The sequence below is a fragment of the Onychostruthus taczanowskii genome, unplaced genomic scaffold, assembly GCF_017590055.1.
Source record: "Onychostruthus taczanowskii isolate IOZ18803 unplaced genomic scaffold, ASM1759005v1 scaffold1, whole genome shotgun sequence".
Lineage (NCBI taxonomy): Eukaryota > Metazoa > Chordata > Aves > Passeriformes > Passeridae > Onychostruthus > Onychostruthus taczanowskii.
This window is the reverse complement of record NW_024496525.1, coordinates 8,830,766-8,845,482: the sequence shown is the minus strand read 5'-3', so window position 1 is coordinate 8,845,482 and position 14,717 is coordinate 8,830,766. Positions and strand designations below refer to the sequence as shown.

The following is a 14,717-nucleotide window of genomic DNA, read 5'->3' as shown; positions in this document are numbered from 1 at the left end:
GAAAGCCACTGTCACATTGCTCCGAGCTGAAACCCAATATCAAAAATGCACGTTGGTGAATTTGCCTTCAGCCAAGCTGGCAGGAGGCTGCAGCTGCGCTTTGCCATACAGAATCCTTTTCTTCCTTAGAGGATCTATTCTAGTAGTTTTAATGCTTCTACTAAGTCAAAGCAAACTACACAACAAGGTTTCTGCAGAAGCAAGTGTCATTTTTTCAATTTTGGCCATAACATGTGATGATCATTTGTGATTAGTTCATTCCAAAATATTATAATTTAATTTGGGTTTAAAATACCTTCTCTTTCCTCTTTCTCCCTTATTTCATAGACTTTGGAGTCATCTTGTTCATTAATCAAGATTGAGATACCTTAAGGTTTTATGTAATCTCTTACAAAGAACCAAGGAGAAATACAGATAAAGGAAAATAATGTATGGAAAGAACTGATTCAGCTCGTCAGAATTCTGAATTTAGTTTACATGAGATCCAAAAGCATTTTCCTGCTTTTCATATCCAAGTCCTTAATGAGGCAGTTTTGTCAAAGTGAAATCTCAAAAATAGAATGTTCCAGTAAGATGTCTTTTAAATCTGTCTACTCTTTGTGTATGCTAAACTCATCAAATGCTTTTCTAAAATAGCTACTGTTTTGCAGCAAATGAAGCACAGACAATTGAATGTGTCAACACCACTCATGGAGTCACGCTAAGATTCATTTATTTTTGTCAGGCACCCATACTAGTAGTGAATCAACTGCACTGCATTTGTAGTCAGATGTCACACATATTGCAAACATATCCCAAAGGCTTTTGTTCTGCTCTCAGATGGGTTGTACACTGCAGTAAGGGCTGCAGTGACCCAGGAGAATTGGCACCTGGGAGCATCAAGATTGCCTTTGGCTGGCCCAATTCTGAAAGAAAGGAAACCCCCTTTTTAGTGTAGTGCTATTCAAGAAAAGCCTGCTTTGTCAGAGTAGAGTAACTACAGCAAAATATTTGGTGCATCATTTTCAAGGTGGGACCAAGATAGTAGGACCAGCTCAATGGATGGTGGACAAAAAGATGAAGATGATGGATCAAAAGATAATCCTTATAACAGGATCTGCAGGACCTCCACTTCTCCTTAGAGAAGGATTCAAAGCTTGTTCCCATGCTGAGGACATACTTCAATCTGGAACTTCCCTGCCTAGGAATTCAGTGTGGGAAAGTCTGGACAAAAATTTGTGTGTCTGCATAGTGCAAAGAACCACAGTGGTCCTGGATAAAGATGTACAGAACATTCTTTTCCAAAGACTCGTGGAAACAGAAACATTTATTCAACTGAGCAGCAAAACAGTAACATCTGGGAAAAAAAGGACATCACATAAAGAAAAGACAAGCTGGATAGACCTACTTTGTGCATTAAATAATGAGAATACAGGGTTTTGCTATAACCTTTATCTTGGCAAGGATGATTGGAGAAGAAGAGCTTTTTTGGTCTGACCAGGTATGAGAGTAAGAGAAAAAAGTCTGCAATGGGTTTGAATTGGAGGCAGCTCAAAAGGCTGTCACTAGCACAGCCATCAAAGTCATACCATATAAGCTCAGTAAATATCACTCTTCCAGATGTTGCTGTTTCTAAGAATATATGTGAGGTTGTGTCCCAGAGCATATGGTGCCATTTCAAAAGTTGCACCACAGTAGGCAGCTGAGTGGGAGGAAGCAGGAAGGGAGAGAGTATGCATGGATGTCTCTCAAGGCCACTTTTCCTTTGGAGTTTTCCACATGCCTGTCACTGCTGCAAACGCCCATATTGCAAACAAGAGTCAGCTACACTGTGATGTAGTTTGTTACCAGGTGGGAGAGTTAACAGTTTCTCTTATCTTGTAATCTCACAGACATAGGTTATTTGCTTAATAGACAAATTTGACCTTGCAAATATTGGCGCAATACAAGGAGTAATTAAGTTTTACTGCAAGCAAAACACATTTTCCTTCCCACTAATAGTTAGAGCAATCACTGAAATTGGGTTCCTACTCATGACTGGAAGTGTAAGCCCAGAAAGGACTCTCAGGAGGCCTCTGGCGATGTTCAGGTGGCAAGGATGGACTATGGTATAGCCATTAAGACATTTGGATGGCTTTCTAACCCTGCATAGCTAAAATATGGGGCATGTTCTGTATTTCCCCTAGATGCTTGCCTGAGGAAATGGATTGTTTGGAGAAATCACCTCTTGTATCTTCTTTTAGAGTATGAATATTGTGCTATATCAGTGGCTACACAAAAAATGTTTATACTCTTCTTTTTCAAAATTTATAGATCAACACAGAGTATTTAAACAAATCATAAAGTAATAACCTGTAATAGACTGACTTTAAAACAACGGCTGAATTGGAAAATCTTTTTATTTTAAGGTCTCAGCCTTAGTTTCCTGACTCTTTACAGACTCACATGAATAAGCTGGAGGTACAACTTTGTTTTCTATCACTTAACCATTGAGCCAGCTAGTCTCTTGACCTTACTTGGATTTGCACCAGTGTCACAAATTATAATGTTTTAAATTTGATTAATGATTTATTAAACCAGCTATTTAATGTCTTCAGCAGGATCTGCAGCAATGTCATACAGTTGAAGATCCATGTCCCACTGCTGATCCAAACATCCAGCCAGTTCTAAACAAAACAGAATAAAGAAATTATAGTTAAGGAGTCACTGAAAAAAGAATCAGACCTACATGATAACAAAACTATAGAAATTATACTGAATACTTATTCTAAACGTGAAGTGTCTGATCACTTTCAATGAGAGTTTAAACCATCCTTTCCCACACTGTAATGAAGAGAACAAACTGTTATCTTCTTGTAATCATACTGAAGGCTCCTTTTTTTTTTAAAAATTAAGATTTCTACAGGTTACTGCAGAAGTTAGTACAGGAGCTTCCTGTCTGCTCAAACTGTTTCCCCAAATGAGTAAAAGATGTAATTCAGTGGTGCTCATGATAAACTGAGAAAGCCACTCTGTTTCCCAGCAGACCACATGGAACAAGCATGGCTGGCAGAGCCAGCTTGGTGAAAAGGCAGTGCTTCAGTCAAAGGAGAGACACTGGTAATTACCAGCTGGCAGACCAAATAATGTAAAAAATTTGCTTAGAGGTTACTGAATTGTGTTATACTTCACCTCTGCCATGACCAGGGCAGCTTTATGTTGGTTTTGATGAGGAAAACTTGTTTTTCTCTGGATAGTCAACGTGAACTCCAGTGTGGATTGCTAGCACATTACCTGGAATATGTCCTTGAAGTAAAAGGCTTCTGCATCACACACACTTGTTTTCTTACTGTGTCACAAATTTGCCTGCAGGACATCCTCCCATTCTCAACCATCTCTTGGATTGTCATGGAACAACCACCTAGTTTACAAGGCTTTTCACATCATAGTAACAAACCCCCTGTTATCAATTTCAGCTTCTCCTTTACTCAGTCTTTTAAAAATTTGTAAACTTATTTTATTGCTTTAATACAATCATCTACTACATTTTTATACAAAAATATTCTCATACAAATCCCTCTAGTAGGCACTTATAAGTCCAGAAATAACAAACCTAATGCTGCCAGTGAAATCTGAATTTTGCTCCTCCTTCTCACCATCCACAAGAGCAACAAATCAACAGGCTACACAGGGAGACTGAGATGCTCTGAATAAACAATACTGTTTTTAGGGTGTGAGAATCCTCTGCAGGAACTACAAAATGTCAAGCTATTTGCTTGCACTTTAGATAATTTCAGATAAAAAAAAAAAAAAAAAAAGTCTTTTTGCCTTGTCTACAGCAGAACATTCAACAAATAGTGTCTGAACCCGTGAGGGAACGGCAGTATGAGCACCAGCGATGCAGTATATCTTCAGTAACCATGCTGTTTTGGGTTCAGGCTTACACCCACCCACATATGTTGTATTATACCATTGCATAACCAGAGATCCCTGGAGCCTGCATTCTCAGTCTCTATGGCTGCACACACTGCAACTGCTGTGCCAATACAGAAATACTGATAGCGTGTGCTGGTGCACCACCCCACCAAAGTGCTACTAGTGCCACTTTCCCATAGACAGCAGAGGATATTTCTTCAGCCCTTTCTTTCTTTCTTTCTTTTTTTTTTTTTTTTTTTGGTGCTAGTCGTTGATCTAAGAAGGTGATATGCTAAGGAGAAAACTGAAGTGGTTCATTTATGTACATGCAAATTACAAATGCTTTCAATAATTGCTTGTTAGTAGGTAGTCAAAAGGAGACTAATACAGAGTCTGCTATTAGTAAGACACATTGAAAATGCAAGAGGAAAACCCAAAAATATAAAGATGTGTTGAAACTGGGGGACTTGAATTTTGACAATCGGTTATCATTTGTGATTGATGACGGTGCTAATAAATGTGGAAGACGTTTGCCTATGTATTCATTCAAAATGAGTTTAAATATTTGCTTCCTGAGAGTATCCCATGTAATGTAAGTAAGACAAAAAAAGATGACAGTAAGTTGCTTTGTCAAAACAACTGTTGCTTTGTCTGTGCAACAACAGCTTTAGTCTCAGTAAAGCGCTCACAGGTGAGAGAAGAGGCCCGGAGAGGTAGAAAAAACACCCTGCTGAGCCCTGCTGAGGAAATTGGTGGGAAAAAAAATTGTATGTCTGTGTTTGTAGCCTGGAGAACAGGAGGCTCAGGGGGGACCTCCTCACTCTCCACCTGAAAGGAGGCGGCAGCCAGGTGCGGGCCGGCCTCTTCTCCCGGGACAGGACAAGAGGACACAGCTGCACCAGGGGAGGCTCAGGCTGGATGTCAGGAGGAGATTATTCACAGAAACAGATTATTGGACATGGCAAGGGGCCGCGCAGGGAGTGTGCAGCCACCGTCCCCGGAGGTGTTTGAGGGAACACTGCATGTGGCATCAGTGCCACGCTGCACTCGACAAGGCTGCTCACGGCTGACGATCACTGACGTCTTTTCCAACCTAATTCAATCTGTGGTTTCGTGCCAACCAAGAGCAGGGATCATTACCATCCTTGCTTTCTGTCTTTTCCCCTTTCCGAAGTTTCAGGAATTAAACTGCCAGCCCCCTGGAATCAGGGATCCCGCGGCTCGGGCTGCCTTCTCGGCGCTGGATTGCTGCTGCCTGCGCCGCGCGCACCGCGCTAGTCTCGCGCCCCCCCGCCCTGTGCCGTCGTAGCCTTGGCCCCGCCCCGGCCCCGCCCCGGCCCCCCGGCAGTGCGGTGCTGCGCCGCGAACATGGCGTCGGAGGGGATGATCCTGACGAACCACGACCACCAGATCCGCGTCGGCGTCCTCACAGGTACCGGGCCGCGCCGGGCACTGCGCTGGGGACGCGCGGGGGGCGGCCGCGGGTCGGTACGCGCCTCAGGCCGCCCCGCGGGGTGCCCCGCCGGCCGTCTGTCTCTCCCGTGGCGGCGGCGCCGCCGCTGCGCAGGGAGCGCCCCTCCGCCGTGCGTGCGGTACCCGAAGCCCGGAGCCGGGTCGGGGCGTGGGGGCGGCGCTCCGGCCGCCGGCGGACAGCGTGAGCGGAGCCGACCGGCGCTGGGCAGCGCTGCCGCAGGCGGGCGGGCGCCGCAGCCACGGGGACTGACCCGGGGATAACCCGCGCGAAGGGGACGGAGTGCGCGGGTGGGCGAGTGCCGGAGGGGATCGGGGGCCGGAACGCGGCCCGGCTTCCTCCGGGCGCGGCGGAGCCGCCAGTGCGAAGGCGCTGGGGAAGGGAGGGAGCCCGCGGCCGGCGCAGGCTGCGGGCCGGCAGGTGCCGGGCCTGCCTTCCCCGGGCGGGAGGCGGCCTCAGCTCCCGGCCGCGGGAATGCCCGAGCTCGGCACGCTCCGCACGGCAGCTCCTTTGGGATGGCTCCTTCCCTTCCCCCTCCCTGGCCTTTACTTTGGGGATTGGGAGGGGGTGGGTGGGGATGCTTGTGCCTATGTGCTCTCTGTTGGGAGGGGGAGGAGGGCATTTATGCTGCTGCTGCTCACAGCGCACGGATGATCCTTTAATAAACCCGTGGCACATGACCTGCGGTGGTTGCACAGAAGGGCTCCCGGAGCCGCTGCGGGTGTGACGGGCTGGGGGCTCCTTTGCCGGTGTATTGCGGGTATCCCGGTGCCCCGCGCAGGGGGACGCGCCCAGGAACCGAGCCCCGAGGGGTTCCGGTGTACACGGGCGTCAGCGCCGCTTCTGTGCGGGGAAGGGGCCGGAGATACCGGCGAAATTTTTAGGCGTCAAGCTCAGTGGGTTTCACCGGGAGCCTGGGAAGACACGGTTGTTCGTGGAAAGCAGCGTTGTGAGCTCGCTTAGGAGTAGGAGGATGCTTGGAGTGAAAGAGGGGACATTGATGGGAGAGGAGGCCTGGAGTTAACCCTGGAGTTATTTATTACCGCTAGCGGTGTTTAACCCGAGCGGCGTTCCGAGCCCGCGGGAGCCCCCGGCGCTGTTCCTCTGCCGAGTGCTGATCCCGCTGCCGGGAGCAAGGGATGTCGCGAAGGCTGGAGCCCTTCCCCTCCTTCCCTTCCTGGGAAGCGCCTGGCCGCAAGGTGATTGTGACAATATATCGCTAGAAAAGCACGGTAGATACAAGTGGAAATCCTTAGCGTGCTTGTAAATTCCAGTCAGTCAGATCCTTGATATGAGTAGATCGTGTTGGACCAGATGCAAAAGTCACATGGGGGGTTTGTTCCCTTTGTTCCTGAAGGATAGGACATGTGTGCCACTACCTATTACTGTAAAAGTTAAAGTGGAAAGGGAGTGCCAACAGAATGCATATTTTTCTTTGCATATTTTGTACAACTTCATGGTGTGCAAGTTGGGTTATTATTTTCTTTTGATCAGAGAGTTGTAATAATTTTCACATGTAAGTGTTCCCAGAATGCAGTACCAGGCACATATGGTGTTATAATTTAAATAACGATTTAGTCTCTCAATAGGTTCAGATAGTCTTTCAGAATACACTTATTTTGTACTGTAAATCCTGTTTGATCATTGTTAAACTCTTTTAACTTTGTATCTATCATAATTTGTAATTTCATTGAGAATAGCTTCTGGCCTAATTTTAGTAGTTTGTTTTTTTTTTAGAGGAAAGCCAAGAGGCATAACCAAACCGAACAGTTTTAGGGTTTTTTCACCGAAATGTAATTGTTTTGAATTCCAGGCTAACAATTTTTGCAAATAATTATTTTCCCATTTTGAAAGGGGACACCTTGATTTCTCACAATTTTCCTAGCCCCCTTTTTATGTGTGTTTGTAAACCAGAAATGAAATGTTATTTTCTCCTTCAGCATCTCCTTTAACCTGGAAACAGAATATTTGTACTTTGGGGATTTGGACCCCCTAGCTGTTTCTGCTGTTTCAGCTATGAAAAGACAGCAAATTAAAAAATGTACTCTTCTTAATAATTGCTGCTGTATGGAGGAATAAGTGTAGGGATGAAAAGGTTAGGTATGTGAACTATTTTTTTTTTAACATTTAGAATAGCTCAGTGATCAGAAATTAGATCATTAACGTAACATGACTCCTTTAGCTTTTCTAATTAAGATCATAGGCATATGTTTGTTTTCTTGTATATACTTGTAGTCTTATCAGCACAGGCATACAGATTTATGCTCCTGTTAAACTTGGTATACTCAGTTTAGAAAATAATCAGTACTGCACCTTATGGTTATACTCAGACAGAATTTAAATTTACTTAGGAAGGAGTAATTCTGTTGAATTAATTTGGAGTAAAGTTGTGTGTTTATTTTTATATGAGGACATATAAAAATTATTTGGGCACATTGTTATTCTTATCTGTTGTAGAGACTGAGACACATGGCTCCAGAGAATATTGAGAGTGAGTAATGTTTGTCATGAAGCTTAGTTTCATTACATTGTTTTGTTTTGAGTAAGTTATTGTATTTAGGTTTGCTTGGTAGACCTCTGTGTTTGTGTATGTATTGCTAGTTTCCATCTAGAAACAAACGTGTATTTTTTCTCTTGTGGCAAATTTGGACAGGTACAGTGGATTAGAGAAGTAGAAATCTTGGTTATTGTTTATTTAATAATAAGTAACTTAACTGTGTTCAAATGCACATTTATGCAGAATGTAGCACCTTGGGCTTTTCTTACAAAAATTATTTGTTAACTTTTCTTATTCCCAAACTGTCAAGGTCTTTTAGTTAAGAGTCAATGATAAGAACAAAGTCCATAATTAGGACATTTTCTCAGCATGAAAGAACTGTCTTCCTGAAATCAGGAAAAATACTTTTGTGTATACAGCATCTATGGACTTGAAGATGACACTCATGCTTATTTTTGAGTCTCTGTATGGAAAGTTGTAGAGTTATGCTTCTTTACTGAAACAGGAGGAAATATACAACGGACTGATTACAAAACTGTGAAACTTGCGAACTACAGGGTTATGTCTTATGCACATAGGAAGCCTCACTGGTTTGTGGATAGAAACATGAATTCTAATCTTTGTGTGTTATCATTTCAATAAGTTTTCTAATTTGTGAAGAGTGAAAATGTCATATTCAGCACCAGGGTTTAATGAAGTGTTCAGATTCAAGATACTGCTTGCTTAGGTTCCAAACCTAGGTTTTCTCTCTGCTACCTTTGATATGTAGTGCAAGCATATGAGCTACTAACAGAGCTTCAGTATTATGTTGTCATGAGGTTACTTTTATGGTAAAATGCATTTTAAAAGGGCTTTGATGCTAACTGTCAGATTGGGAGATTTTTGTGATGGAATAACAGAGTTGGACTAGCAATGTCCAAAGCTTAGTCATTTAAGTGTTCTGGATATCTCCTTTTAAAAAGGAAACAGTCATAGAGAAAGAAGAAATGTGGGGTAGATAAATGAAAAAGAGGAGAGATCTCCACATTTACAGTAAAGACTGGATTCTGTGCATGCTCTGTATGTACTGTTTTGCATCAGTGCTTCCTTAGTAAAGTACAGGTTCAGAATTCCTCTGGTTGCCCCTTGCAAGCCTTTCATGTTTGGGATATCTCTAACAGAACAGTTGTTAATCAGTTACCAGTGGTGTCAGGTTGCTGGACCTGGTGTACCAAGTACAGAATTTTGTAATGTCGAAGTTGGCTAGAAAAGAGGAGAAATTGTGTGCTCTGGCCAGAGTTGAATCAATATTAGGTCATCCTTCACTGGTGGTGGCATTGGTAACAGTTATATAATCTGTGACCTTTCTTGTTTTGTCAGTGACTAAAGCAGACCCTTGACTGGAACCGTCCAGAGAGTTCTGAATGATGTTGCCTTCTCCACTAGCCCAATGGAGAAAAACATTCTCTGGTTTTCTCTGGTTGCTCCTGTTCTGTGATTTTTTCCTCTCCATCCCCATTATCTTCTTATTTGTTTCTCTTCTTGTTTTTTCTCCAGTAAGCATTTAATGTAGCTGGCCAAAACTCGAGGTTTTGTTACACGTTTGTTTTTTTCAGAATATTAGTGATAAAAATTTATCAGATTTTGGGTTGGCTTATAACTCTTCATTTAGTTTGTCTGCTTTTGAGGCAGGTCTGTCAGAAAGTCCTCACCAGATATGAACACCATTTTCCATCTTTGCTTCTCATTTTGTATTGTTTCTTCCTTGTTTAGGAAAAGACTTTCAGACTAACTTTCTTTCAGGACAGTTTTACTGTGTTCAGTATTGCTCTCAACGTGGTACAGACTTTCCCTTTCATAAAGGGAGTAAGAGGTTTAGGCAAATTTTTCTTCAGATGCATTGTTCTTCCTTTCTTCCTCTTTCTTCTTTCAATCAAAAGATTGAAACATTTTCAATGATAGCTGTTGCCATAACCTGCACAATAAAGCAGACAAATGTTTCTGAATGTGTTACTCAGACCTTGATGTCCAGGTAACCCTGCAGTGTGGAAGATGACAGCCCTGTCTTTGTGTCTGACTCCCTCCTTGGTTGAAATGACTCTGAGCATGGACATTGTGTCTGAATGTATCGCTTTGAAGCAAGCTTTCTTCTGAGATGGTTAGGCCCTTATCTACATGAGAACTGCAACCAAAGCAGTTGCCTGGGCAGATCTGAAGTTCAGTGATATGAATGTTTTGTAAAAATTATCTTTGAGAAATGTGGCAAACAAAACACTTAGGCTGTCACTATATGTTGATCAGACTGTTTTAGAAATGTATTGGCTGTCTGTTTCCCAACTAAAAAGTCATATGCCTCTTTCCTATTTGATGAGGTACCGTCTCATGACTTTCCTCTAGCTGTTCATTAATAACATGCAAGTTGCAAGATCTCTTAGCCATGGTGGTTCTGTTCATACTTTGGAATTAGTGGGAAGCTTTCTAATAGAGGTGTTTGTGGGAGGGGGAGGACTGACACTATGTTTCCTAGGAGTTCTTGTCATATTGCCCTAATTGTCTAAATTTTAGTTGCTTAGTTTTTTGTTTGTGATCTGACTTCTGTCCAGAATTACACCTTATTGGGCACTTTTCTTCGAAACATAGATTAAAGGCAGTAGCTTCTCCTGGGAGTCTTGGTTAGAGAAATGCTGTCAGCTTCCATTAAAACGTTCTGGATTCAGAGTAAAATTGATTTTCACCTTTCTCAACTGTAAGACTGTCATAATGTTGAGTTTATCCATAGAAACTAGGAGATCTCTCTGTTTGCCATTTGTAGCAGTACATTTTTCTTTTTGACTTTTTATGTGGCTAGGATGATGAGCTGAATCTTGTGAACGTGGTCAGTAAAATTGCCTCATTTCCTCTTTGTAGTCTAACTGTGCTTTACCTTTTAAACTTAGAGGAAGAAAGTCCTTGCTTCCCCCCCCCCCCCATTATTTAGTGTACAGTATGGAACAAAAATAGGTGGCTGAAATGTCTCTGATACAGCAGACTCTTGTACTTAAAGTTTAACTTGCTTGCTATAGTACTGTTTCTTTTGAATGGGAAGAAGTAGAAACGCAAACTGAAAGCATCTAAAGAAAGAGATTGTCATACATGTATACCTGGGAAATAATAACTACTTGCATAAGAAATGACCATTAATTTGGAGATTTATGTGGTTTTTTAGATCAGGGGTAAGAAGTCTTGTGTACTCAGTGTTTCTTGATTTGGAGTTTACTTATCCAAATACAGTTGAAAGACTTCCATCTTCACCCACGCTCCATGTCTGTGGTTCATATTTAGCAGCACAGAGCATACCCATTACAGCATGTTTTCATTTGCTTTTCTACGTTTATATTTGTCTCCTTTTCCAGTATTGCAGGAAAAATTTCCATGTTATTTACCTTAAAAATTAGTGATTTGAATTTCATGAGGACCATCTTACTTCTGGGATAACCTTTAGTTGGTCTGCTGGCTTTGTTAATTGGACAGTAACACAATGTGTGATCATCAGGCCATGTTTTGGAGAGCCTAGCGTACAAAATTCTGATATACAGACACAGAATTCCACCTTTAATGTTGATTTAGCCATAGCTGTCTGGATTTTTTTGTAGGTAAGCAAGTATAGATTCTGTTGTCTGCGATTTGTGAGATTGTTATGCAACAAGAGGACATGATAACTAAAAATAAGAACAAATTTTAGTTCTTGTTAGATATTTATAATGTCTTGAAGTGTGGATTATAGAAAAGAAATAATTTACATTCTGTTCATATATGTGGATGCACTATGCAACTCTCCACTTCTTACACAGAAATGGTCTTATATTTGTAGTGTTGTGTATGGCAGGATTCTTCTTGAAAGTTTAACAGAATGCCTGAAAAAGGTGTCCTTGGAGAACAGAAGGATAATAACCATAGGGGAAAAGAGCAGGTAGCAGCCTTTTTCCTGTGGGATGTTTTTAATTAATAAAGAGGATAGACTTTTGGCTGTATTATTTTATTTTATCACAAAACTATTGAAAAAATATGTTAAATTTTAAAAAGAACAGTAATTGCATTAGAAATGCTTGGGAAAAATAGACTTAATTAGGCAGTTATCTTAGAAAATTTCATTTTGCAAGTAAGAGACTTGTATGTGATGTTTTGTTACTTGTTTTGTTTTCAAACTAATTTACTGAGGCTTATTTTATGCCTAACTTGTCAAGTGGAAAAAAATTAGCATAAACCCTTAAGAATAATCTTCTGTGTACATTTTGCAAAATCCTGCAAAACAGGGCTCTATCCTGCTGTTACAGTGTGGGTGAATGATGTAAGGAATAAAATGCATTGTCTTTTCCTTATACTATGAGATGAGCAACAAGACTTCCACTGTCTGACTTCAATGGTTAGGGAATAGCTTAGTATAACAAAACCTATTTTTAAGCAGTAAAATGTTTTTGATATATACCATGACCTTCAAGAACTGACTCAACATTAATTTAGCTTTATATATGTTACGTAGAACAGTAATTTTAATAATTACGGACGTATTATGACATTTCATTATGCATTCAGCATACAGATTGTATAAGCAGACCTATAAAATAAATGTATTAAGAATTGCTTATGTACTTACAATCACAACTATAGAAATACATATTTTTACTTTTTCCTTTTCTAATTCAATTATATCACTTTCTGTGTAGTAAAGTGAAGAACGTGAAGAAGAGAATACACTTGGGCTTTGAACTATAACATTTTTGTGTGCTTTTAGTACTTACTATGTGGTCATGAAATTGACAGTTTTCTTCATTGTCCTGTATATTGTAGGGAATTTATGTGGAGTATTTTTCCCTTTAAAAAAATCTTTAATGCATGAATTTTGTTGGTTTTTCTGGCTATTGTATGTGACTTTTGACATCTAAAATGGAAATTAAAGTATATGTTAAATTAAGTCCTTGCTTTTTGTTTGGGTTTCTGTTTTTTGGGGGTTTTTTTTGGTTTGTTTTTTTTTTTTTTCCTCCAGGTGTTATAGCTCAGATTTTTTGGGAGATGGGATTATTGGTGCTTTTCTTTTTTTGTTTAGATGTATGGTGGAGGGGATTTAAATGCGTACTGAAATCTAGGAAGTAAGTTGTTTATTCAGCATAATTTTGTGGGAAGTTGTATGGATGAAAAATAATACACATTTTTTGGGAATTGAAATTAATTGCATTAAAGTGTCTTGCAGATCTGACTCAGAATGAAAAGGCTTCTAGAACCTCTACAAATGATGCTTGTCCTTAAAAAAAAAAAAAAAAAAAAAGTAAATTCCCTTTATTCTTATCAAGCTGCTTTTGGTGCTGTGAGATGGGCCGCTTAGGAAGGAATTGATAACAGGACCTGAGGTGAAGTCTGTAAAGTCTTAATCCAGTAATTCTTGAAGAAACATTGAAGATGGTACTAGTTAGGAATTCTGAAAACCAACACACTTCTACACTGCTATTTTTTACCCCTTAAAACAATTCTCATGGGTTCAGGAAGACAAATCAGACTGCCAAAGAGATGTTGTTTGGCAGGTCTGTATCCTTCTACTAGGTAATTGCAAATCCTGTCCTGGGGAAGTATGAGTGGCAGTAAGTTTGTGGAAGAAGATTTCCAGGTATTCAAAGAGATATGGCATAGCTTCCTACTGACATGACTCTCATATGATGTAGAGTAGTGGCAGAGCAGTGTAGATGGTGAGAAACCAAAAGCTTGCTATGGATTCCCTGTCAGAAACTTCACTTCAGAAAAAATTGGGAGAAAGCAGCAAGATGCCTAAAGTAAGTACATAACTGGTGAGAAAAATGCTAGTTTTTTTAGTCTAATTTCTCATGTTAGTTGTGTGAATACTCAAGGCGAGACATTAAATAAGCCTACAGCAAATCAAGCCTCCTTAAAATCAACTGCCTGCAAGAAATAAGCTGTAAATTAAGCATAGTGAGGAAAAAACTTGTGGAACACCTTTAAAAGAGAGGGCAGGGACACAGTGTTTCTGTGGATAATACACACAAATCTCCAGGGATGCTGAGATAAAGTTGCAACAGGTGTTCCTATGTGAGTAACTCCTGCTGATTAAAACTTCACCATTGCTGGTACACTGATTTAATACTTTAAAAAAAAAAAAAAAAAAAAAAAAAGAGTAGTATCATATTCGTAAAACTAATTGTATGTAAAACGGGGTGTTGGGAGAATGTTTTTATCTTCAGGTTTTTCTCCTGTTTTTGTGATGTCCTGAAAGAATTCCTTCTTAGATGGTTGCTCTAATGGTGTTCCTTTCCCTTGATAGATGTTGTAAATCAGTGTAAATCCATAGCTACTAGAATTTAGCTGAATCTAAATCTAAGTACTTCTAGTTTTTGTACAACGTACTTGATGGTGGGCTTTTTTAATGAGTGCTGTAATCAAGCAGACTGAAAAATCTGCAGGGGGAATTTCTTTCCCTCCTAGCCTTCTATTGCAAGAGATTCCAAACCCTTCTGGTCATGTGGACATATATCATGGCATTAAGTTAACAAAATAAAGAAAAGAAGAAACCAGTAAAAGATATGTAGAATAAACCAGGAGACTGAGGATGGTTTTGAGAGAAATGAGAGAAATCTCTTCACTTTTTCAAGTAAATATGACTACAGCATAGTGCTGTATGACATAACTATTTGGAAAGAAGGCCAGGCACAGTGCTTTAAAAATTTGGGAATGGTGATCTTAGTAAGATGTATGTGGTTCAAGTTGGGTATATTTGTTCCAGAATCTGATGTTTCAGAACCTAGTGTTATTCTGATATCTATCTTTTAGGAATGTGCTGTTCCACAGTAGGAAGGTAAGCTGTCAAGCCTTAAGGTCTGATCTTGCAGTTAAATTCCGGCGTGGTAAGAATTA

The 14,717-nt window shown here is 40.6% G+C and overlaps 1 protein-coding gene across 2 annotated transcripts in view; it reads left to right on the top strand.

The window, feature by feature from the left end:
• The first annotated feature begins 5,196 nt into the window (after positions 1–5,196).
• GPHN (gephyrin) overlaps positions 5,197–14,717 on the top strand; it is a 270,642-nt gene continuing 261,121 nt past the window's right edge. For both annotated transcript variants that reach the window (XM_041396794.1, XM_041396784.1), the window contains exon 1: positions 5,197–5,305. In XM_041396794.1, coding sequence (XP_041252728.1) covers positions 5,242–5,305 — 64 coding nt within the window. In that variant the 5' untranslated portion in view covers positions 5,197–5,241. The remainder of the gene's footprint in view (positions 5,306–14,717) is intronic.